The sequence below is a fragment of the Drosophila arizonae genome, chromosome 4 (assembly GCF_054131065.1).
Source record: "Drosophila arizonae isolate 15081-1271.41 chromosome 4, UAZ_ARI_1.0, whole genome shotgun sequence".
Lineage (NCBI taxonomy): Eukaryota > Metazoa > Arthropoda > Insecta > Diptera > Drosophilidae > Drosophila > Drosophila arizonae.
The window spans coordinates 14464678-14489910 of record NC_142924.1 but is presented as its reverse complement, the minus strand read 5'-3'; the positions used below and the strand labels follow the sequence as shown (position 1 = coordinate 14489910).

General features: G+C 41.5%; 7 protein-coding genes across 24 annotated transcripts in view; 4 read left to right on the top strand and 3 right to left on the bottom strand.

Moving 5' to 3' along the window:
* Positions 1-4: 4 nt before the first annotated feature.
* Positions 5-2958, top strand: Pus7 (pseudouridine synthase 7). Its single transcript, XM_018006751.2, has 5 exons — positions 5-214; positions 267-454; positions 513-803; positions 862-964; positions 1036-2958. The coding sequence occupies exons 1-5, from the start codon at positions 78-80 to the stop codon at positions 2372-2374; spliced, it is 2058 nt and encodes a 685-aa protein (XP_017862240.1). The 5' UTR covers positions 5-77; the 3' UTR covers positions 2375-2958.
* Positions 2679-8053, top strand: LOC108613349 (uncharacterized). Of its 4 annotated transcripts, XM_089467179.1 has the most exons (7): positions 2679-2820; positions 4416-4550; positions 4613-5673; positions 5735-6261; positions 6337-6389; positions 6449-6550; positions 6615-8053. In XM_089467179.1, the coding sequence occupies exons 2-7, from the start codon at positions 4474-4476 to the stop codon at positions 6859-6861; spliced, it is 2067 nt and encodes a 688-aa protein (XP_089323305.1). In that variant the 5' UTR covers positions 2679-2820; positions 4416-4473; the 3' UTR covers positions 6862-8053. The 4 variants fall into 4 exon arrangements, with proteins under 4 accessions (XP_089323305.1, XP_089323304.1, XP_089323303.1 ...); XM_089467178.1 differs by having other exon boundaries at positions 5735-6389; positions 6618-8053; XM_089467177.1 differs by having other exon boundaries at positions 5735-6389.
* LOC108613362 (uncharacterized) lies at positions 3500-4309 on the bottom strand. Its single transcript, XM_018006763.2, has 2 exons — positions 4066-4309; positions 3500-4003 (listed from the first exon to the last, which is right to left on the bottom strand). The coding sequence occupies exons 1-2, from the start codon at positions 4220-4222 to the stop codon at positions 3525-3527; spliced, it is 636 nt and encodes a 211-aa protein (XP_017862252.1). The 5' UTR covers positions 4223-4309; the 3' UTR covers positions 3500-3524.
* Positions 8054-8266: 213 nt separating the features above from the next.
* On the top strand, positions 8267-9490 carry GstO3 (Glutathione S transferase O3). Its single transcript, XM_018006760.2, has 2 exons — positions 8267-8507; positions 8666-9490. Exons 1-2 carry the CDS (start codon positions 8480-8482, stop codon positions 9361-9363), a joined length of 726 nt encoding a protein of 241 aa, XP_017862249.1. The 5' UTR covers positions 8267-8479; the 3' UTR covers positions 9364-9490.
* Positions 9491-9640: 150 nt separating this feature from the next.
* se (sepia) lies at positions 9641-10603 on the top strand. Its single transcript, XM_018006758.2, has 3 exons — positions 9641-9745; positions 9796-10364; positions 10419-10603. The coding sequence occupies exons 1-3, from the start codon at positions 9718-9720 to the stop codon at positions 10551-10553; spliced, it is 732 nt and encodes a 243-aa protein (XP_017862247.1). The 5' UTR covers positions 9641-9717; the 3' UTR covers positions 10554-10603.
* Positions 10604-10681: 78 nt separating this feature from the next.
* Positions 10682-11806, bottom strand: GstO2 (Glutathione S transferase O2). Its single transcript, XM_018006757.2, has 2 exons — positions 11617-11806; positions 10682-11471 (listed from the first exon to the last, which is right to left on the bottom strand). The coding sequence occupies exons 1-2, from the start codon at positions 11642-11644 to the stop codon at positions 10744-10746; spliced, it is 756 nt and encodes a 251-aa protein (XP_017862246.1). The 5' UTR covers positions 11645-11806; the 3' UTR covers positions 10682-10743.
* A 586-nt stretch (positions 11807-12392) lies between these two features.
* The window catches only part of Oatp74D (Organic anion transporting polypeptide 74D), a 30824-nt gene continuing 17983 nt past the window's right edge, over positions 12393-25233 (bottom strand). For 11 of the 15 annotated variants that reach the window (XM_089467167.1, XM_089467163.1, XM_089467161.1 and 8 more), the window contains 7 exons: positions 24145-24188; positions 13880-15672; positions 13461-13824; positions 13204-13391; positions 12999-13142; positions 12733-12909; positions 12393-12674 (listed from right to left, as the gene is read on the bottom strand). In XM_089467167.1, the coding sequence (XP_089323293.1) occupies positions 12496-12674; positions 12733-12909; positions 12999-13142; positions 13204-13391; positions 13461-13824; positions 13880-15323 (2496 nt within the window). In that variant the 5' untranslated portion in view covers positions 15324-15672; positions 24145-24188 and the 3' untranslated portion in view covers positions 12393-12495. Of the gene's footprint in view, positions 12675-12732; positions 12910-12998; positions 13143-13203; positions 13392-13460; positions 13825-13879; positions 15673-15906; positions 16160-24144; positions 24189-25233 lie in introns of those variants that run through there. The other 4 variants (XM_089467169.1, XM_089467171.1, XM_089467172.1 and 1 more) reach the window with 4 other exon arrangements.

The following is a 25233-nucleotide window of genomic DNA, read 5'->3' as shown; positions in this document are numbered from 1 at the left end:
CATCGAAACGCGGGTATGAGCATTTATCGATATTGTCAAAGAATAAGAGCACCAAGAAACGTTTGTACAAATTAAAAATGGGTAAAGAACGTGGACGAGGACGAGGACGAGGACGTCGGAATTTCCAATCCAAACCGTATAACAAGCAAAATTGGCGTGGACAAAAGAAAGAGCACTCAAAACATAACAATGGCCAATCACAATCAGTCAACAGGTGAAGTTTTATATTTCTAAGATTTCAAAGAACTCACCGGCTTTCCTTGCAGAGTACCACAGCAGAAGTGCACACTGCTTGAGACTCAGGTGGGCATTACGGAATTCACAAATGCAGATATTGCAGGCTTTACGGGCATTCTGAAATCTCGTTTCTCCGATTTCCATGTGAACGAAATCGACACTGACGGACACGTGCTACAGCTGAATGATTTAAACGTGCCAAAAGCGGAAATTGAAGGTTTGTAGCTACGGTTAAGGAGAATTAATTTAAAACTTTAACTGCTTATTATTTGCAGCCGTGGATCCTACTGTTTTGGACGAATGGCGCGATAAGCTGGCCCCAATCATTGACAAAGAAGTGTGGCAGCAAATATCCGACTTGTCCACACTCAAATATGATAATAAGAGTGAACAGAAAGTGGATATAAACGTTAGCAGCCTCACTAAGGAGGAACGTACTCTAATCCATCATCTTGTGAAACAGCTCTACAGGAACAAATTGGTATCAAAAACAATTGACCAGTCGGCAGATCAACAGGTGGAAGAGCAGAAAATAATACGCATAGCAAAGCCCAAGCCAGGCCGCTGTAAGTTATTTCTCCAAGGCATTAATCAAATCTTAACTTTTTCGTATTTTACCTGTAGCTGATAGCCGCTGGAATTTTCCACATGACTTTGTTAGCTTTCTGGTGCACAAAGTCAATATGGATACGAGTGAGGTGGCTTCAACAATAGCAAATCGCTTGAAGTGAGTTCCGACATATTATTCTAAGTGCGTTTCAGATCAATATCAGATAATTTCCACATATTTATCAACAGTCTGCATCCATCGCAGGTGAATTATTGTGGCACCAAAGATAAACGCGCAAAAACCACGCAACGCTTTTGCATTAAACGCCGTACTCCCGAGGCCATCGCGAATGCTGCGCGAGGCATAGGCAATGTTCACATTGGTAACTTTTCCTTCCGGCCTGAAACGTTGAAGTTGGGCGATCTTAAGGGCAATCGCTTCCGTATTGCACTGCGCCACATTACACATCCTCGAGAGCACATCGAGCAGGCATTGGAGTCGCTAAAAGAGCGTGGATTTATCAACTATTATGGCCTGCAGCGGTTCGGCAATAGCGCCACTGTACCCACTCATGAGGTGGGCGTGGCGTTGCTCAAACGCGACTACAAACTGGCCTGTGAGTTGATATTAAAGCCACGCGACAATGACGTGGAGTTTATGCGCGCTATACGTGAAGCTTGGTGGGAGAATCGGGATTCAGCTGCGGCTGCAGCCAAGTTCCATGGAAATAAGTTTATTGAAAAGAAACTCTTGGACGGCTTGGCCACATATGGCGAGAATGATTACGCTGCAGCTCTGCGTCGCATTCCACGTAATATGCTACTCCTATACCCTCATGCTTATCAGAGTCTTATCTTCAATCGCATCGCTTCGCGACGTATCAAAGAGTTTGGATTAAAGCTGATTCCTGGAGACTTGGTTTACGTCGAGGAAGAGAATGATCAGCAGGTTAAAGCTCCAGAGGAGTCTGTGCCTCCAGCTGAAACCGACGAAATCATGGAGGATGTGTTGGAAGGTGAAGGTGACAATCCGCTGGAAGAGGAGTCGATCTTCAAACGTAAAGTTCGGCCACTTACAGATGAGGACATAGCCGGAGGCAAATATAAATTATCAGATGTTGTACTCCCACTGCCTGGTTACGATATAACATATCCGAGCAATGAGTGTGGTGCTTGGTATGACGAGATGCTCGCGGAGGTAGGGTTAACGTCAGAGCAATTACGACACAAGGAGAAAACCTATGCGCTTGGTGGTGCCTATCGAAAACTGCTTATAAAAACGGACGACTTGAAATGGAGTTTTCGTCGGTACAGCACATACGAGGACACACTGATAGCCTCTGACTGGGAGCAGTTGAAAAACATTGAGATTACACCTGAGCCCCCTGAGTCAGAGAACTGCTATACGGCTCTGCTGTTGGAGTTTACTTTGCCAACAGCTGTTTATGCCACAATGCTTCTGCGCGAGCTATTTAAACAGGATACCTCAACGGCTACACAAATGCAGCTGGAAAAGGAGGAGATCATTAAGAAGCTCGCACAAGAAGTTCCCATAATTGAAGCCGAAGCGCAGCCGCAGCCAATTTGAAAAAAAGCAGCTACTAAGACAACAAATCGATAAGAAAAATCAATTTACGCGCCTTCTATATTAGTGTTTGTGTGTGTGAGTGTGTGTGTGTTACTTCAAACCAACCACAACAATAACAATGCGCACGTGAGTGCACGGCGCGCTATCTTATGCTCACGTTCTCTCGCTGTTGCTCTCTTCGGTCTTTTGTCTGACGCTTTGAGTGAGTGTGTGTGCGTCCGGCCAGGACTAAACTTAAAGTCCTATTCTCTGGCCATTAGTACGCTGACAAGCGAGAGCTTTAGACGCGCTGCGCAACATATAACGTCGCCGTGTTTGTGCGTGTGCCTACCATTAATGTTGTAAAAGAGGAGTAACAATAACAAATAAGATCCGAAGCTAATCAGAAAATAACTGTAAATTTGTTTTGACCGTTACAAGTAATCGGAACAAAAGGAAAGAATAAGGTGAATCATACATGAATCATATACACATATTAAATATACTCACCCGAACGCACACATACACATTGAAATTTAGGCGCGTATTTTTAAACAGAAATCCTTTATTAGCAATGAATAAAAGAGTGTATAATTTTGCAGTAATTAACAGTATTGAACAGTATTTAAGTAATGGAACTATATTTATATATATATATACATTACTTTGCATTGGCTTTGCATGCTTATCGATTTTTGTGCGTGCCTTTGCCCAAATCAATCGATAATGTGGTGTTAATGCGCTACAGCTACTACACACACATCAACTTTAGAAAGGTGGGCGACGACGGGCATGATGCATGAAGTATTAGTGGTTCATATTAGCTGATAGAGCGGCAGTTAGTCGGGTGTTGTGAGGGATTGGGGTGGGCCTGGTGCACTGCGTTGCCCTTAAGTGTAACCATGCAGGACAGTGTCATCGAAATTAATAAACTAAATGCTTGTTTGGCGTCGTCTACTCACACACCCAAACACCAACCCACCCACCTAAACCAGCCAGACATGGTTATTGGACATGTTATTGCTTGCGCGCGCACTCTTTGACCAGCAGTGAGACGAAACGTTTCAACTAACTGCGTCATAGTTGGAGTTGCTTTGCGACTTCGATTTTTGCGCCCAACACCTAAGTGAAATAAAATACTTACAATTTGACTTATATACTCAAGACTTATTTAAATAAATATATCATCGATTTGCTCGTCGTTGAGAGCACGGAGATTGCATTTGCATAAATAGGCCAAAATCTTTTTCTCAGCCTTACTACGATTGGCGCCCAAGCCCTGCAGCAGAGCCTCAATGCGTTTCATGGCGCCGTCACTGAACGATGTGTCCGGCGGTAGTGGTGGTGGTGCTAGCGGTGGTTGCACATTAACTGTGGTTGCATGCTGTTCGTCCATTGCCTCCTGCAGCGCATCTTCATCGTTTTCGATGAGCTCCTCGGTGCCTTGCGAATGCCAATTAGCAGTTAGAGGTGCCGTTATATTAACAACTTGTCGTTCACCACTGTGATGGCCGTTGTTGCTGCTGCTGTGGTGTTTGTGTTGTGCAATGAACTGTAGCTTTGGCAAAAAGTCCCAATCGGAGTGATCCTTCAGCAGTTCTCTGCGAAACTTTTCGCGAAGGAAATTCCATCGTCCTATGCAGGTGTTAACTAACAATATGAAAATGTTTTAATATATAATCTCATAAACATTACATAGAACACTCACTAACCATCAGTTTTTAAGGATGTTGCGATGCTGCACCACAATTCAGTTTTCTTTTTCTTACTGGAATCATATGGTGATTTACGCACTTCGCGTTCATATAAACTAGGATTGGAGCGCACCAGTTCTATAAGACGATTGTCAAATTCAGAACACGTGGACATTGTAAACAAAAAATATAAACAAAATTTTCCCAACAACTCGCACAGAGTGCATCAAAACAAATACAATTTGATAGTTCGATAGGCGTTTCGATAGCAACACATTTGCAGTGTTGCACAACGTTCACTAGTTATTTCATTTTTGCGCGCCACTTATCGATTTTATTATTGATTTTGTATTTCTTTTCTTATTTAGTGTACTTGACAAATAGTAGACAACAGTTGCGTTCAACTAACGCTGAACGGCCTCGAAAATGGCCGCCGAGAATTATCATCTGAAATGGGACTCGCATTTGTCCTATTTGAACACTTCCATAGCGACGCTCTACAAGTAAGTACACATTTATTGAGAGAAAGTAGTTAAGCTAATCAAGTTCCTTTATCAACTCGCAGAAATGAGAAGTTTGCCGACGTTATGCTATACAGTTCGTATAGCAACAGTGGCATCAATTCAGATATACCCACAGTGGGCATATCAGCGCACAAATTTATTTTGAGCTCCTGCAGCCAGTTCTTTGCCACCATGTTTGAGACAGCGCCAATTACAGCGCCCAATGGCGTTCTCTATATAGTGCTTCCGCCTGATCTGAGTCATCGTGCCATACAAATCCTTGTGCAGTATATGTACAGTGGCGAAGCAACGGTCTCCAATGATATCTTAAATGAAGTGTTGCGCGGGGGAGAAATCCTGAAGATACGCGGCCTTTGCCGGACGAGCACCTCAAGTGGTGCCAGCGGCACTGGACACCACCTGCATCATCAGCGTGAGCCCAGTGCTTTGTATGTTTCAAATGGCACACGTTCTTCACTGGCGCCGCCTCCGCCACCACCGCCCATGTCGTCCGCACAGCTTCCCGGTGATATGTACAGCAACAAGCCCAGCAGCAGTAGCAGCAGCAGCAGCTCTGCTCGTTACTCGCTGGATCATCTGCATACGCATCCACATTCACATACGCATCCGCATCAGCATCATCATCATCAACAGCAGCATCAACAATTTCGCGGCTTGGGTGCTTCCGTAATGCCAAAGGACAGTCCGGTGATTGTGAAGTCACCTAAAATGGCCAGCCACACGGGTTTGCTCAGCGTGGCGAGCAGCAGCAAGCTGATTGCTGGCGGCATCTCTGTCAATAAGGAAGTGGCCATTGACCCGGAGGACAAGTGCTGCTATGCAGCAGCGAGCCAAGTCGAAAGTCTACCACAGTCAGCGACAGCAGTTACAACCACAGTGGCTGCACCACCACCACCACCACAAATGTCCATTTGCACAGAAGTCGGCTGCAACAGCTGTCCACTGGCTGCGCCGGCCACCGAACAAGCGGACTCCACATTACGCCGTTCGGACTATGCAGAACGGGAACGTCTGGTGGAGGAGCCGCTGTGCGAGCGAGAAAGAGACGATGTGGGCATGGTCTACGAGAGACGTCTGCGCCGCGAGCGATCCTGTGAGCGAGGTAAAACTTTGGTTCTCTGATAGAAAAATACTTGTATAATCAGATTTCTATCGATTTGTAGCTCCACCCCACGAATACTTTGGTCACGATGCCCCGCACTATGAGCATGTGGTCAAGTCTTATGAAGTAACGACTGCACCACGCCTGGCCACGCCCCCACATCCACATAGTTTTCTGACCATTAAGCAGGAACCAACCGATTGGTCAACGGGCAATCAATCAGGAGCGCTGCCAAACGACAACCACGAGCTGAGCCAGGAGGCGCAGCTGTCGCCCAAGCAGCCGCTGGACTTTAAGATCAATGCTGTCAAGCTGGAAGCGAATTCTACGCCACAAGAAGATTCCGAGGAGCATACGTTGCGTGATTACAACAATTTCAAGCTGCTCGTTTGTGAGATCTGCCAGAAGTCGTTCGAAGATACCAAAATGCTTGTGCGTCACCTGGGCACCCATGCCGCCGAGCCAACGGGCAATGTGATGGGCAGCAGTGTGAGCGGCACGGGAAGCAGCAGCAGCTCCACAGCCAATAGCAATCTGGCGCTGAGAGCATTGAAGACCTATGTGCCAAAGAAGCGACGCAGAGTGTCGGTGAGTGCCGTTGGATCCATTGGTGTATTGGACAAGCCCTTAACTCTTCCCATCCCTCATTCGCATGTACAACAGCAACAGGAGAACAACATGGATCATGTGACACTGCTCTGCGATCTCTGCTCCACGTAAGATCGAATGGCAATCCAAACCAAATGTGAATATATAGCGTTTCGTTTCGTTGCAGTTCCTTTGAAACGCCCGCGGAGTGGGTGCGTCATATGAATAGCCAACACACGGAAATCGAGCTGGCCATGTTCAATAGCAAAAAGGATGGCGAACAGAAGGGGTGTGTGTGATAAAGCCCTGCTTAATCGAGCATTTGTTGAACTCTCTGTTCACTCTGTTCACAGCAGCAGCAACAACAACAACAACAACAACAATTCTTCTTCTGCCTCCGTTAGCCAAATGCAGCACACAGTCGTCAGCTCGGCAGTCGCCAACTCGCCAGGAGCCGCAGCAGCGGCAGCAGCAGCTGTGGTGCATAAAAAGTACTTGAGTGCCAGCCGGCTGGGTGGGGGACAAGGACAAGGCCTTAGCAACAGGGGAAATGGCGCTACGACCGCATCACCGGGGCTGGCCAACAGCTCAACTGCATGAGCCCAGGCAGAAGCACAACTCCAAAGACAACAACAACTAGAGCAACAACAAGACCACCAGCAGTCAGGCCACGAGTGAGAGAAGCAATAAGATGCAAATTTTTTGAACAAAATCAAGTCGTTCCAGAAATCAAAAACAAAAACAAATTATAAAGAAAATTTATTTATACGAAACAGCAAGAACCGTGATCAAAATGCAGCAAACACAGCATATTTTATAGAGCAAAAAAAAAAAAAAAAAAAAAGAGTTGAAATTAACTAAAACAAAAAACTACAACTTAAAACGAAACTGTAAACGAAACTTAGGATCGGAATCGTCAGGCAACGATGCAAAACAAAAACAAACAAAAAACATACGATTAATACTTTAACTCTGTAGTATTTTAAAATCTATTGTAGTTTTAAACTTTATTCCCCACTCGCGAACCGCAAAAGGCGCAAATATAACGAATCCCAAACATTTGAAACAATTTACAAACAAAAATAAGCGTTTCTATCAAATGTAATATTCGAGGCAAACATTTTTGTTTAGTGATAGAACTAAAAACTTTAACAACAATTATCTAACTAATTTTGATGGAATTATTGATAGAGATCTTTTGAGTCCAATGAATGATTTTTCAATTTTAAACTGAAAAGCAGCTTTCAATTATTTTTGAATTAATATAATAATAGCTTAAACTCATTCGAATGTTTTATATGTATCACATATTTTGTGTTTTTTGCTGCATATATATTTTTCTATTTTTATAAACACTTCTTTGGGTAGAGTTTTTAAACATTTTGTAAATAGGATAAGTTAATTTTTTTGAAGGGCCGCCGAAGCGAACATTTTTGAAAAATTACAAAAAACAAAAAAACTACTTATGTATCTAAATGTGTGTACTTAGAAGTTGACAATTCAATTAAAATCTAAAAGTTGTAAAGCGGAATTTTCCCCAATATACAAACATTAATATATATACATATATATATACATATATACAAAGCAACATACATAAATATGTATTTGCAAATCATCGTGATTCTTAACTAAGTAAATGGATGCGCGTATGTGTATGCGAAAACAAACACAAACACAAATACAAATACACCTACATACTTAAATACGAAAATGGTGTACAACTAAAATCGAATATGTAGCAAACGCGTTTTATTCGCATAATAAACAACAAGAAATCGTTTTTAAATAAGCACAGAGCAGCGTAACAATTTAAGAGAGACTGAGTGAGGGAGAGAGAGAGTTCGCAAATATGGAATGTGAAGAACGTAACAGTTGGAGCGCGCCATGTTTGATGTTAAGCGCAAAGAGCAGCCGCTACGCTCACGAGTTTCATAACGAACGGTTGTTTGCCGCTCACTATCGCTTGCTTTTTGCATTTGCCTGAACGGCCTTAACTAAAAGGAATATGACATATGCCAGCTATGGCAACTGAGAGCAAAAGTTCGACTCTTAAAATTTTTACAATCAATGCCATTTAAGTAAGAGCAGCAGACGCTTTCTTATTTAGTTGCCTTTAGCATTCGTGAGCAAGCGAATCAATTGCTGGACAAGGAGTTAATTAATTTTTTTTTGCAAAACGTCTTTCTTTGGCCGCATCAAACTTCAACCATTAATTATGAGTGCTGGCAAGCATTTGACGAAAGGTACGTCACTTATTAGATGGAATTATCACTCATTGTCTGCGTGTTTTGTGGAGAAAAACAAGTTTGAAGTATCAAGAAATATTTCGAGACATTCTTATCGGTATTTTATTTTTATTTTTATAGAATGACTAATCATTATTGAAATGCTAATGTTGTAGGTTCTCCACGGCCGGCGTTGCCTGATGATGGTGTGCCACGGCTATATTCAATGCGCTTTTGCCCATATGCCCAGCGGGCTCATTTGGCGCTGAATGCCAAAAAGGTGCCTCACCACATCATTTACATTAATCTAACCGAGAAGCCCGAGTGGCTGGTGGACTATAGTCCTCTGCTGAAGGTGCCGGCACTCCATTTGGTTGGCGAACGCAATCAGCCATCTCTGATTGAGTCGCTCATCATTGTGGAATATCTGGATGAGAAGTATCCGGAGAATCCATTGCTCCCCAAGGATCCACTGCAGCGTGCCCAGGACAAGATCTTGGTAGAGCGCTTTGGCGCAGTGACCAGCAACTTTATGAAGATTATTGTGCATAATGCAGAGCCTGATGAGCTCTGGACTGCTTTCGATATATTTGATGAGGAGCTGGGCAAGCGTGGCTCGGCCTATTTCTCTGGCAGCAAGCCAGGCTTCGTGGACTACATGATCTGGCCCTGGTTTGAGCGTCTGCCTGTGATCAAATTTGTACTCGAGGATCGCTATAACTTTGATGTCAAACGCTTCGCCAAGCTCAATGCCTGGATTGAGCTCATGCTGAAGGATGAGTGGGTTAAGTCCTTCTATGTCACTCCTGAGCAGCACGTGGAGTTCTGGCGCACCCGTAAAGCCGGCAATGCCAACTACGATATGCTTGCTTGAGCCATAATTACAGATTTATCTTGTTGTTAATGTTATCGGAGTTAATGTAAAACATTTTATTTTGTTTAATTCAAATTTAATCTTAATCCGGGTTGAGTTAATACAAATAAAGAGTGGAATATTTTAACTATTGTCTACATGTCTAGTTATAGTAACTTAGTCAGGCTTCACTGTACCGGTTTTATGTGTGTCACACGCCGCAATGCACCCCCAAAGGTTCACACACAGCCCACCAAGTTCAGCCGCGGTAATGCACACCTTTCGGCGAAGGGCACCTCAATTGAAAACCTTATAAAGGTGCTGATTAAGTGAGCTCCAAGCACCAGTTGCGTCTCGCATCAAGCAGCACACATCATGAGCAGCGGCAGACACTTGGCAAAAGGTAAGCAGCTCCGCAGTCGGTCCTAGTTGCTCAACAAATCTGATCTGCAGGCTCTGGGACGCCCGATGTGCCCGAGGATGGCATCTTAAGGCTCTACTCCATGCGCTTCTGCCCCTTTGCCCAGCGCGTGCATCTGGTGCTAGATGCCAAACAGATACCCTATCACAGCATTTATATAAACCTCACAGATAAGCCAGATTGGCTGTTCGAAAAGAATCCCGAGGGTAAGGTTCCAGCGCTGGAGCTAGTGCGCGAGCCAGGCCCGCCCGTCCTTACCGAGTCGCTGCTCATATGCGAGTACCTGGACGAGCAGTATCCACTGCGTCCGCTCTACCCACGTGATCCGCTGAAAAAGGTGCAGGAGAAGCTGCTCATCGAACGCTTTGGTCCCGTTCTCGGCGCCTTCTTCAAGGCCTCTGATGGCGGCGACCTGGAACCCTTCTGGAGTGGCCTCGACATATACGAGCGAGAACTGAGCAGGCGTGGCACACTCTTCTTTGGCGGCGAACAGACGGGCATATTGGATTACATGATCTGGCCCTGGTGTGAGCGACTAGAGTTGCTACAGCTACAGCGCGGTGACGACTACAACTATGACGAAAAACGTTTTCCAAAGCTGGTGAGTGTTTAAGTCTGCCAACTGGTGCTCTCAAATCTCATCGTTGCGTTGCAGACGGAGTGGCGAGAGCGGATGAAACGTGATCCTGCTGTGATGGCCTTCTATATGGAAGCCGAGGTGCAGGCCGAGTTCTTGCGCACGCGCAGCGCCGGCAAACCAAACTACAATCTGTTGGTCAAGGATGCCTAAACTGTGTCCATGTCTAAGGGAGCAATAAATATGTTTGAGCTAATCTAGAAGAGCACGACTATAATTGGGTTTCCTTAACAAGGGAATATCAATGTTATTAAGGCACATTACAGCCAAGACACATACAATCACATTTCAAGAGTAATTTATTATTGGGCCTGTATTATTCCATAAGTTCTTTTGTACAATCTCATTCTTCTGCAGCAACTGGGAAAGCTATATCATAGTTGGGCTGGCCTTCCTGGCGGGTGACCATGAATTGGGCATGGGTCTGGCTATCCAGCGCTATTTCCTTGATGGCCTCATCCTTGGCCATTAGATCGACCCAATCTAGCAGTTTAGCATAGCGAGCTCTGTCCAGTTCATATTCCCCGGGCACTACATGCTTGAGTGCTGGGAATCGTTCGAACCAAGGCCAGATCATATAGTCCACCATTCCAATTTGGGCGCCACCAAAGTAGGGCGTTGCACGGCGGGTCAGCTCCTGCTCGAACACATCCAAAGCATTCTCGAAATTAGGCAATGCATCCACTGGTGGATCTTTGGTGAACAACACGGGATACACGGCATCGATAGCTGGTGACAGGCGCTGAATGAGTATTTTATCCTGAGCCTTCTGCAAGGGATCTTCGGGTAGCAGTTGACGCACCGGGTACAGCTCATCGAGATACTCGGCGATGACTAGAGATTCCACAAGAGTCGGTTGGCCAGGCACAGCGGTTAACTGAATAGCGGGCACCTTGCCCAGCGGACTGAAGTCGGTGTACCACTCGGGCTTCTCGGTCAGATCAATGTAGATCTTGTGATGTGGAATATGCTTGGCAGCCAGCACCAACGAAGCGCGCTGTGAGTAGGGGCAGAACCGCATGAGGTAGAGCCGTAAGACTCCATCATTGGGCAGCTCAGGCTTGGGCGAACCTGTTGGTGACGCATGCACAAGGCAGATCAGATAGGTGAATGGTCTGTGATGTGTGTCATGGGAAACTACGTTTTGTAACTGTCTCAAAAATATCGGTAACGCGAAGCCGGCGTATTGATATTTTTGGGTGACATTGAAACTTACCTTTCTTAAAGTGCTTCAGCACGTCCATGATGTCAATGATATCGTAGCGCTCACTTTCGTGCTCAGCTGCTATTTGATAACAAACTTTGAGTTTTTAAACAATTTATAATCTACATACGAATTTTTTCTCTCTGGTTTTGTTACCGAACGAAGCTTTTATGCCTAACAGCTGAATGCTAAGACAGTAAGCTGTTAGCTTACAGTCTGTTAACTTGAGCAACATACACGAGCTATCGATATAAGTACCTTATCGATAAGCTTAACAGTAAGCTCAAATTCAAATGCCAAATAATCGTTACACTTTAGATATAATTTATATTTCCATTAATTTCTTTTCGTACTTCTTTTATATGACAAACTTATACATTTATTTTGAATTTTAACTAAAATTTAACTACCACAGATAGGTTGCAACTATATATTAAATGTATATATAATATAATTTGATACATACATAAAAACATACATATATTTATATAGATTTTCGTATTGTGTGTATATGTATATAATAAATGTTTTACTTGTAAATTATGGTCGCTGATATAATTATATTAGATGTAACTCTAAACAGATGTAGTTAGACAATTTCTACATTTCTATAACGTTGAGATTTACATGAATAATTGGTTTATATATATAATTGTATGTTATAAGCATGTACGTACGTATTTTATGTATGAGCGCATTTATAATTTTAATTGAGGTCCAGACATGACCGCTTAACTAAATACATAACTCTTGCACTAGGCTAAAAAACTAGACAAAATGATAACTAATTAACAATTAAGGTAAACATTTATTGGAAATCTTGCAATGTGTGTGTGTGTGTGTGGATGTGGGTTCTGTTTTTTTGTTTCCTTTTTTTCGTATTTGCACGACCTAGACCGTCGTATCCGGTGGCGGTGCAATGGGTTGCTTGGACTCGGAAACATCCAAACGTGTAGCTGTCGCATTCGTTGTGCCGTCCTGCTGGTCCGGCGCAATATCAATGCGATGCGCCTTCCGCCAAACGACCAAATCCATGAGGAACGCCAAAAACATAATGCCAGCCGTAATGCCTGCAGTAGACAGAGAATTGCAGTGACTGTTACCCTTTGGCAGAGCTTCGGAACTTACCCAAAAAGTATTGCCGGAAGGTGTCCGCATCGTAGAGCGAACAGGCGCCATGTTTGCCACAAACCGATTTCCAGATGAGACAGGCCGAGTCCACCACAGCGCCATAGATAATCGGGCAAGGAACATTACCAAACAGGCCAATGGCTGACTGGATGACGCCCATGGCCATGGCTTTATCTAGTTGGGTAAAGTAAAGTTCATGAGATTTGAGATTCTATGCCTGGTGGATAGGCAACAAAATGTTTGACAGCTGAGCTTGGACTTACCCTTAGGATGTGTACAGCGCATGACGAGCAGCATGCTGCCCACCTCAGAGGTGGAATGCATAAATACGCAAATGGCAAAAATCGCTATAAAGTAGATGAAGTTCTTGCAGTTATTATCACAGTAACCAGTGACTGCCTCAGCAACTGAAATGTGACAAAAATTTAAAGTGGGTGTCAGGCAAAGGATTCGCATGTCAAAGTTTACCATTTGGAATGCAAGCACAATCGGTGTAGAGTGTGCGATTGTCGCTGAAACGCAGCTGGGAGCTGCTGCAGCCGGCATGGCAGGCCGAGATGTACATTTTGCCATCGGTGCCGCAAATGGGCGCGAAGTTCTCCTTATCACAGGTACAGTTGAGCACGGCGCTGCAGGCGGGCTCAATCATGGCGGGGCTACAAAAGGGAAGGGAATATCATGAGTCACTGTTCTAAGATTCACTGATCGTGAGCTGTTACTCCCACCTGTTGGCATCGCCCGGCTTGTAGCCAGCAAAATCGTTGGTGCTGCAGCCGATGAACATGAGTATAATCATTCCGGCGGAGTAGACGAGCGCTGTGAAGGCGATCCAGGCGGCAACGCCGCGAGCCGTTGGCTTGCGCTTCAATATGAATAGACCTGAGATGACGATGCCAATGCCCATGACGAGGATGCCGCAGAAGGCGGCGATCATGTTCGCATCGTAGGTGGCCAACCGGAACTGCGTCTCCAGATACTTGGGCAGAAATGTATAAAGTCCCGCAATGGGCAGCAGGTGAAAGACGCACGAGGCTGTGCGAAACATGAGTATATCGTTGCTCAGCTGGCGGCGCACAGTCTTGGGGAAGTCTACAGAGGATTACATACATTACTACAGTTTTATATCAATCGTAGCTTCGCTTACCCTTCAGCTTGGGTTTCTCCTCCGGCTCGGGTGCAGCGGCGGCAATGGCGGCAGCTGCCTGCGTCTGCTGCTTGCCGGTCAGCTGCTTGGGAAACGAGAACATGGCAATGGAGGCGAGCAGCATGAGGCTGCCGATGGCAACGGGTCCCAGCCACCAGGCGCCGATCCAGCGCGGATCGCTGGCATCGAAGCCCGGATTGGCAAAGTTCACATACCAGCGCGTGCAGAAGCTGCCCACAATGAAGCCGGAGGCGGGGCCCAGGATGCGCATGCCGATAGTAACGGCCATGTACATGGGCGACTGCTTGCTGCCCACGTTGTCATCGATGTAGGGTATGCCCAGGGTGGCCACAGCCGTCTGCCCGATGCCCGAGCTGAGCAGGCTGCCAAAGAAGATGCAGAGCACGATGACCGTGATCTTGGAGTGCGAGGCTTGCTCCAGCTGGCGCTGCTCATTGCATTCGCTGCCAGCCAGTGTGCCGTTCCCGCCCAGCGTGCAGAGATTCGGATCTGTGGCATTGCTCCACAGGGGGGACGAGGCGGCGCTAACGGCCGGCGTCTGTGGCTGCAGGAACACGCTCGACTGCATCAGCTGCTCGCCGAAAATGAAGTGGGGCAGGGCACAGGCGAAGGCCGCGATGGAGAACAATACCATGCCGCAGGCGATCCAGCGCGGTCGGTGGCCACGTCCCGCGAAATAGGTGAGCAGCATCGCAGTGCTGATCTGGCCCATCTCGCTGGCGCTGAGCAGAAAACCCGTTGTCTTCGACTTGATCTGGAAAAGCTTCTCGATGGTGGTGATCACGGAGACGAAGTACGTCATGTACATGCCCTGCAGTATGTAGGCCAGCAGGAACACCACCATGAACACGTGCGTCGAGGCAAAGCGGCGCGCCCATCGTGGCCGGCAGCCAAAGAGTCCGCAATTGGAGCCCTCATCGCCGCCGCCATTCAGATCCGAATCGAAGTCGGATTCTTCGGACTCACTGCCGCGTGCCCCGCCACCGGCACCGCCGCCAGGAGGCAGCTTGTAGCCGCCAGTCAGTGGTGCCTGCTCGTGCGCATACTTTTCGCGCAGACTGTGCCCGTTGCCATTGTTGTTGCTCAGCAGCCCGTTCTTCAGATTGTTGATGTCCTCCGACGCCTTCCACTCGTTGTTGTTGCTCGGCGTGCTCTCGTACAGCATTGTCGTTGGCGCGGTGGGCGTGGCGGTGCTCCCGTCGCCCCCATTCGTGCTGTTGTGCTGTGCGAGCAGCGGCGTAAAGGCCTGCGTCGAGTCACGCCTGCCGCCCCCGTTCTGATGGTAGCCATTGCCATTCGTCTGCTGCTGTTGCTGCTGGTGGGCGTGGCCATTGCTGGGCCTCGACTGCTTCTGTTGTCCATTGGCTGCAGCTGCTGCTCCCACCACAGGCGGCGCCTCAACATCGCCTTGACTCTTGCTCATGCTGCACGTTGCGTATACGTAATGTGGGACGCGCTCGCTAACTGCTGCTACTTTTGCTACAACCGATCGTTAATTAGAGCACTCTCTTTACTTGCAGTTCCTTATCTGCTGCTTCTTATTCTGTGTGATTTTTAGTGACTCTGGGATATTTGTTGTTCCATTTTACCTAAGCAAGTGGCGGCTGCAACTACATTAGAAATGCATCAAAGGCAATTCTTCTGCTATCCTGTGTGGTGTGAGTTGAGTGTGTGCGCTTTATTGTTGTGCCTGGCCAGCAACGAGGTAGTTTCGGTTGTTGTTCGCGTTGTTTGTTGTCAGTTACTTCAGTGTTGCAATATGGCAGTGTTATCTAAGGGAGGAAAACAGATCAGAAGAAAAAGAAATAAATAATTAAAATAAAATGATTATCTTTAGAAAAAATTTAATATAATCGAAAAAATATATTTTTTCAGAAATATAAATTGCTTATATCAATATCAGTCGATTTCTACACACGCCACACGTGAGAATTGCATAGAAAGGTCTTTTGCACACTCGCGCCTTTTGGCTAGGCAACATAATATTTAACGCCAGATATATTTACATATAATGATAACTTAAATGCTTTATCTATTTGTCTATATTTACTCTAATACACTCAGATAATCGGAATTCAATTTTATACTGTGTAATTACAATGTATTCGGTAATCGATTATAAATCATTCAATTTCAAATTCACTAAACGGCAAATCATGCACGTTCGCTGTGGGGCGTTAAAATCAAACTAAGCGAACGGAGCTCAAACGCAGACTGCAAAAAGCGCAACGGGGGAAAAATATAAATATGTATAAATAAAAAAAAAAATTGTAGCACAAAAAACCAATTAAAAGCGCGTTCAAAGTAAATACTGGAAGACGGCAGCAGCAGCAGCAGCAGTCGCAGTCGCTGTGACTGAGACAGCGGCTTATCAGCTCATGCACACACACACACACACACTTATAGATATACATATACACAGTGCGTCAACAAAACGCAGCGCACAGCTACAGCTACAGATACAGTTATATATATGCATATATAGTAACACAATTCGTACAGTCCATATCAAAAATAAAAAACAAAAAAAGTAAAAGCAAAAGTTGCAATACATTTTTTTTTGCCGAAAAAAACGTTTTTTTGTGATAAGCTTTCAAGGTTAATTGATTAGAAACTTTTGTTTATGGCTTCTAATAATAACACATGGTATACTGCAAAGGAATTCCCAATTGAAATTATTGCAATTTTGGAGAATGAGAGATGCCTGGAGAGAAGTCATCCAATCACTATGAATATATAATATAATGATATAATGCAATAATTTTCAAAAACATTTTAAGGCACTAGGAACAGTTTCCAGTTTCAGTATATAAAAATATATACAAAAAGCAAAGATTAGATCATTAATCAAGATTGGCACATTTGAATGCTGAACTATATATAATATAGGTATAATCATTTTATAAATTTCATTAACTGCTTACAAAAGCAAATATTAAAACAGTTTGTATAAATCGCATTTGGTTCGTATCTCTCGCTGACATGTATTTTTTTTTTATTTCTTTTGCTTTTTGTCTATTTTTGTTTTTGTTGTCAACAATTTCAATGTCAGCCAAAAAAAAAAAAAAAAAAAAAAAATATTCGCAGCTATTTTAGAGAGTCTCAACTTTTTTTATGGCCCCACTTCTATGCGACATGTGCATATAGCATGTGGAATATCATTTGGAATAGCTATTATAATATGTATAAAAAGCTATGACACAATAAAGTTCTGCTACACCTCGCTCCCCTTTCATCCTCTTGCCTATCTTTCATATACTTTCTCTGCCTTTCTCTGCAAACGCAGTTGCTGCAGTCCAAATCTTATCGAAATAACTGAGCTGATAAAGAAAATGAAACTTGCTACGCTCGAGTGCGAAAGAGATGGCAGCTAGATGAAATGCAATCATAAATGGAATGTACAGATACAAACGCTTTATGCTACATAATATACTCGTAATATCTAGAGAGCTCATTATATGGCTCTATATATATACATACATATAGTACGTGCAGGCCATGCTGTTAGAATTTGATATCTTTTTGGCAGCTATAGGGTATAGGTTAAGTCGTTCTGCTGAGAGTTTTAAAGCAATTGCGCATTTTACGCAAATTTATTTTGCGTTCTTCAAATTTGAACATTTGCTAAAGACATTTTAGCTTTTGCTCTGCATAATTAGAATTTGTTTGTCTATGTTAAGCCTATTGATTCATAACATAGATTCCAATGTTAACATTAACAGCGCAGCCACTGCAATCGCAAGCAGACCAAGATTTGACTGTTAAAAAGTTTCATTCAACTAGATTCATCTAGAACTAAAATTCGTTTGCTTAATTTATGTTCTGTTTGAGCTGTAAGCTAAGCCTCTAACTGCAATTTGCTGATTACACTTGATAGCAAACATTTAAAGTGATATGAATGCCCCATTCGCTGCAGTTGCAGTTGCAATTGCAGTTGGCAAATATGCAAAGCAGATTGCGTTGCCTCTGCTGCAGTTGGCCTATGCACTTGGCCAAGAAGGGCTGACTGGTTGGCTGGTTGGCTGGTTGGTTGGTTGGTTGGCTGCCCAGCTACCAGTTCCACACAGTTGAGAGGAGAGAATGCTGCCCAAGTACCTGACCATTGAGGACAGGTAAAGCACATTGAACTCATCCTGGTCACTGAACGAGCCGCAAGCTGCTCGTGCTGCACGCTTTAAGCAACCTATACATGAGTGTGTATGTGTGTGTGTGTGTGTGTGTTTGTCTATTATTATTTTAAATTTGGTTTAATTTGTTGGTTAATTGCTGCTCAATTTGTATTGCTGCTTACATAAATGTGACACTTGATATAGACACTAGATGGGTTTGATTTGCTGCTGATTTGCGCATGTCAATCATAATCAATGCAATTAAAGCCTTTTACGAAACCTAGCCACAGTCACTCACATACCCTGGGTATCCATTTCAATTGAGCTGGGTGATAAATATTGATGCCTAGAATCGATATATCGATGGCAAATGCGTTAACCGGCGTGCTGCAGTTGAAGGCGGTTGACGACGACGCTGGCGACGACGACGGCGTCTTAGTGCTTGCCACACTCAGTGCGTGTCGTTTTTCCGGTTTTTGTGGCCACGCCAGCTGCTCAGGCAGCGGCAGTTGGGGGCAGCAGCCAAGTGCTTGCCACATCTTCCGTCTTCCGTCTTGGCCAAGACGACGTAACTGCTGCGGCTGCGGCTGCTGCTGTTGTTGCTGACTAAGTTATTACGCGATCTTGTTTGGCTCAGGTGAGTGTGTGTGTGTGTGTATGTGTGCGTGTGTGTCTGTGTGTGCATTTGAATTGCGCAAGCGCAACTATTGCAAATTGCATGCCAAGCAGCTCAGCTGCCGCTGCATGCCAACATGCAACAAACCAGACACACAGGCAACACCGACAACACCGACAACACCGACAACAGCGACAACAGTTGCTGACAAGCGGCAACAAGTGCCAGCCAACAAAAGCCACAGTAGAAAGCTACAACAACAATTGTTGTTGCCGCTTAGAAGCAGCATTGAAAGTAAATTGCAGACTAGCATAAAGCAAAAGCCACAACAGAGTCAAAGTCGAAGTCAAACTAAGAATTGTTGTTGGCAGCCCCAGACCCAGCCCCAGCTCTAGCCCCAGCCCAAGTCGGAGTCGGAGTCAGAGTCGTGGTTGGAGTCCCAGCGCTGGCCATTATCATGCTACCATCTTCATAATGAGCTAAGTTGAAAAAAAAGTGGTTTAGCCACATTTCACTTTTAGCATAGAAATCATTTAGAACTTGTCTGCAACTCTTGCTTTATGTGGCCATTTATTATTAGTCGAGAAGCTCACCAAGTTTTTTCTATTTTCTATTTTGTTGAAAATGACTATGGAAATGTATTCTATTTTAGAAATAGAAATGGGCAGATGGCTTGAGACAACATTTTGGGTATATGAGAGAATATTAAAGAAAATCAATTATTTTTGCGGCGTATAATATAAAAAGACGACAGACCCGGAGCTAAGCAGTACAAAGCAGTAATAGTTCAATCTATAGAAAAACTCATAATGGTTTTGCTAAAATATATAGAAGTAAGTATGATATATCATATCCTTTATTATATTATTATTATATAAATTATATGTAGCCCTTTTCGTCAGTTCATCGTATCGAACTCAGAGCTAAGAGCTAATTTTTGGAATACAATTAAAAACCAAATAGATCAGTGCTCTTTTCACAAAAGTCTATTATAAGAATCAATATATAATTAATTATAATTATTTTTTTTTTACCATAATGACTAAGAGTAAGACTAAGGAACAGCTTTCAAAAGCATGATACGTTCATATATACATATATAGATATTATTTTTCAATTAGTTAAAATTATAAACAGCTTGAATCACCTGCAGCGTAAGCAATATATATACATATATATATTTATAACTATAGTAGGAAATAGGATAGTCATAGGGCAAAGTAGCTTCTTAAATGCGTCGCATTCCCTGCTCAACTTCATATTTGAGTGGCTATCAGCAGTTTTGTTTTGTTGTAGTTGTTGTTATTGTTGATATTATTATCTTTTTTTTCTCTGGCTTTGTCGCCTTGACTTTGACCTTCACACCGAAAGCCGAAAACCGAAATTAAAACCAATTCAACACACAACAACAAAGTTGAGCGGTTTATTTTGTTGCGAATTTATTTTGCTTATTTATTTATTTTCATTTTGAACAAAACTTTAGACCGACGCGTCGGAAGCAAGAGAATGCCAAAAAAAAAAAAATAAATAAATAAATAAATATATAAAAATAAAGTCTCAAACAAAATTTGTATATCACATTTACATATGTATATAAGCGGCATTTATACATGTATAAGTATCGTCTGTATTTTATAATTATAATTGAAGCCGCATTTTATATGCTTATTATGACAGTTTTATACACTATATATGCATAGAGCATAATCTTGATCGGGCTGAAGACTTGAGTCGACTGTTGGGTCTCTGTACGCTTGCTCTTAATATTTTGTCTATAATATTTTCATACTCTACGTTTGCTTACTCCTTACTCAAAGTAAATACAGAAATCGACTCAGTTCACGATTGAGCAGAAAACTCGAACTGACTCAGAGAAGGGCTCTTCAGCTATTCCTCTATTTTGAGTGACGTTGGCTGATATATAAGAGGCTAGCCTGGGGCCGAGCTCCTTTAGTCGCCTTCCGGAACTCCTGGTGATCAGTGGCTGTGCAAGGTGTATTTTTTGTTTAATATTGAATATATTTTATATTTATATGAATAAAATAATTAATATATTTTAATTTGTATATGTCATTTTTATTATATTTAATATTGTTATTTATTTAAATATTAAATCAAATTTGTAAAATTATTTAAGAACTGTGAATTATTTATGTTATTTATATATTTAATATAATATAATTTTTATATTACTCATAATGAATATGATAATAATATTGAGAGCTATCATAATCATGCTGATGTTAATGAAAACGATTTTAAATGACAATTAAATGTTGATGATTATTATTATGATGATGTTTATTTTCCTGATAATGCGTAATCATTATTTAAATATTTATGGCGATATTTTCTTTAATAATTATCATGATGATTATCAGCTAGAGTCTCAGTATATCTCCTAGTCACTGACACCCGACAAACGTCCTCTTATTGCTGTCAAGCGTAAAGTGTCAAAAAATAATAATTGGATCTCCCTTTATTTAACAAAATTTAATTTGAATTTTATTATAGCTTTTTTTCGGAGAATGATTCATGGGCTTTACATATTTTTTTATGGGATTGTAATCCTATTATGGCAAAACATGAAAATATGACCAAAATCCAGAGAAAAACATTAAACAAAAACTCGGATTATAAAACAATTATTTTTATTGTTATTCGAGCTGTTTGGAAATGTACGATCACGATTAACTGACTTACCTATATGTACATTTGGTTTTTAAAGTGGAACACGCATGTTCCGACTCAAATGTATATATCTGTGTGTATGAATATATGATTCATGGTACGATGACAAAAGGTGCGGCAACAAGAATTGAGAAGAACAACAACAAATGGAACAACAACAACAACCACAATATAAACATGCATGCGAAATATTTAAATTTCAATGCAATCGAAATTTGTATACACTTTAATATACATTCACAGATGTATAAATACATGTATATGTGTGTAAATACAATTTAAATATATTTTATTTGCCTTTTCGAGAACAAGTTTTTAATTATTTACTCAAATAAATTTTAAACCAGTTTCCATATAAGAAGTGTATATTTTAGTGTTGTTTCTAGAAAATGCAGCAAAACACATATCAGAATCAATATTCCTCGCTCTATAGGGCAGACATAAAAAAAAAAAAATTCAAATATATACAAAGAAGAAGAAAAAACCAAACAGAAAAAAGTTTTTGCACATGGCTTTAGTTTATATATTTTATTTATTTTGTGCGCAGCAGTTGCTTTTCTTTATGCGTACTTTTAACAACAACAAAAACAGAGAGAAAACAAAAACAAGCAAGCCACAGTGAAGCAATGAACGACTGGCAGACACCCCGCAACTCACTTGTGGTTTAGTGAGACTGATTAGAGCAGAAAAATGATATCTTAAATAGTGTCTTTATATATATGAATATATTTTAATTCATTAGCAACAATAAATAATTTTTTTTTTTAATTTTTTAATGGAAGTAAGAGGTTTAATAAGAGTAAGAGGTAAGATCAAGCATTTCTAATACTCCTTTTAATGAGTATTAAGTATACCCCATTATAAGAATTCGATCAATACAGTTGTCAACTCACATTTATCGCTTAAATTGGCAGTATACCCCATTGTAGGCATTGCCAATTTGTACAGGGTATATAAAGAATAAATGAGAAAAAACAAACTTCCTTTTTGGCGGCGCTTGTTAAAAATGCCAAAAAAAAGCCAAAAATGAAGCGAAAGAACAGCAGCCGCAAAACGAAAGCTAAAAAAATAAAAAGAGTATATATGTATATATATATATCGGAATATATATAAATACATATAAATAAGAAGTGTACGAAAAGGCGAAAAAAATTAACAACCTCAAAATGGCAGCGAAGTGTGCATAAATTTTTGAAATGACTGAAAGAGCCGAAAAAAATTAAATAAATAAAGATACAAAAAATGTAGAGAGACAGAGAGAGAAAGAGGCAGGGAGACATGGTGAGTTAGAGAGGGGTAGATATAGAAAACGAACCAACCTAATGAAATGCAATCAAAAATGCATTTTAAAAGAAGTCTGCATTAAGTCGGGAGCTGCTGCTACATGGCACCAGGTATATATATAAATATATATACATATATACCTGGCCGTATCTGGCGCGCAGATCAGACGAAAAAGAAGCTGAAGAAGATGGGAAAGAAGCAGATCCACAAGCAGCAGCAGCAGCAGCAGAAGAAGTTGTTCAAATTTATTTAAGCATATTGCCGACAAAAATAAAATAAATTCAAGCGTTTGCCTTTTGCTTGCCCGCCACAATTTACATTTGTCATTTCGATGCACAGTGGTACGAAATTGAAATTTTTAGAGAAATACATTAATTTAGAATTTCAAATATTTGAAAAAGCAGGGCTGCCAAATGAAGCAGTTAAATTAATACGATATGTGTGGTCGATATGTGTGACCAGGGCTGCAAAATGTAGCAATAAGAACTAAACATTTGTTCAGCACCAGTTCAGGCGAACTATAAACTTATCGAAGCTATCATAGTTTACAATTAAAAAAAAAAAAAACGTGTAGCTTATTGAATTTTTAATTCACAATTCATTTCAAAGTAAGCTATAGGAATCAAGTGATATTTCAGCTCATAAATTGATTATATGTATATAAAAGCAATCATTCTGAACCACTGTGCTGTCAACGCTGTCTTCGTCAAAAGGAAAAACGAAGCAACGAAGCTGAAGCTAAAATATTTGTTCTTAATTTAAAGAGAACCTTTATTCTTCTGATTGATTGAACGGCTGATTTAAGCGGCTTTTTCTTCTCAGCTTTAGGTCCTGTTCAAGGGGCCCGGTGAGTGCACAAGGTGCGTTGAGGTGTTAACTTGACTTAAATGTCGGTACCGTTATAATGCTAATTGAAGTCTTATAAATTGTTCAACATTTTCTTTTGGCTGCTTCCTTCTTTCTTTTGCTTTTTTCATTTCGCAAAAGACTCGTCAGTTTTTTTTTTATGTGCATTGATTTTTGCAATTAACGCCTAATTAGCTGCCAGCGTACACAGACCCTCCAAATACTCTGAGTTTCGCATAATATTTAGTAGTTGGCAGTCCATGAAATCCATTCGCATCGCCACTCAAAGTGTCAAGTGCGTTTGCCTAGGGACACGGACTGAAGCTACGATTTCCCACATAGAACTAGTCGACACTCTGTGGCTCTGTTTGAGTAGGTCTCTTATTCATCATCATCATTGTCATTATTTGTTTATGAACGTACTTAACAGTTTTTGCGACGCACTTTTTTGACTACCTGGCCCAACTCTCTTTCTCTTTCACTCCTTTTGGCCACACACTCACTTCAACAATATTTTCAATTGTTTAAAAATTCTGCGTGCGTGAGTTGATTTTTTTTTATACTTTACTTTGCATTGTTGTATTTTTTGGGTTATTGCTTTTTGTATGAATTTTTAACTGCCTTTTTTTGGCGTTACATTTTAAATTAAGTGTTTATTTAAGGCTGGGTCCCAATAGGGAATTGTATTGTTTACTTACTTATTGTTTACTTTAGTTGAAGTTGGCATTTGTTGGATTGTTAGCTGCAAAATCAACGAAAAGTTTCAGACGATTAGAGAAATTGATGAGTAATATACTCTAATAGAAAACATATATAATTTTGTGTAATATAGTGTATAGTTAATAAAATATGTAAATATGTCAAGAAAGTTCATGAGTTTTGAAAAGTAAATAGACCTATTGATTCTGTAGAACTATGATTAAGCTAAGAATTATTTATATTTGGATTCGTTGGCCTGGTGCTAAATAAATTTTCTAGGAACTCAAAATGAAATTGATAATTTGTTGTGCTTTCTGGCTTTTGACCTTCTATGGAATCATAGTTACAAGAGTTTAAATTATTTATTTCTGCACTTGCTGCTCTCATTTAAATGAAACCATAGATATACAAAATACTTAAGTGCCCTGTTAAATAGTTTACGTTTGCTTTTCCAGCCCTGGCATTAAATGAATTCAATTTGAGTCGCTAGGGCTGGTAGCTCTGCTTTCTAATTGTCTTAACATTGAATCCTTAGCTAGACTTTTAAGTCATTTTCCTTGTTGTAAGCAGCCCTGGCTCTAAATTAATTTATTAAAAAAAAAAACTCCTTTAACAACATCAGCAAACGCAATTTAAGTAGTTAGCTATATTAAGCACAACTTATTTTTAGGGCTTCTTCAGATTTCTAAATATGTAGTGCATATATGTATGTATGTATGTATGTATGGTCCCTCCATCTTAATTAACTGCTTGTTTCGCAGAGCAGCGTCATTTAAATGCAAAATGCTGGCCATAAAATAAAAAACACCAAACAGCAACAACAACAACAACAGTAAAAAGCACTACAAACTGCACGTTTAGTTGGCTCATAACAATTACAGCAAAAGTGATTAACAGCTATAAAAAGCCAACGACAACAAGAATCAACAACAACAGCAACAACAACAACAACAACAAGCTGAGCTGATCAGCAAAACAAGTTCGTCGCTTGCATTGCGTGTGAAAACAATTTATGAACGAGCATTTAAACAATTTTTTGCATTGCAACAAAAATAATATTGCAATAAAGAACGCATTACAAGGGGGCA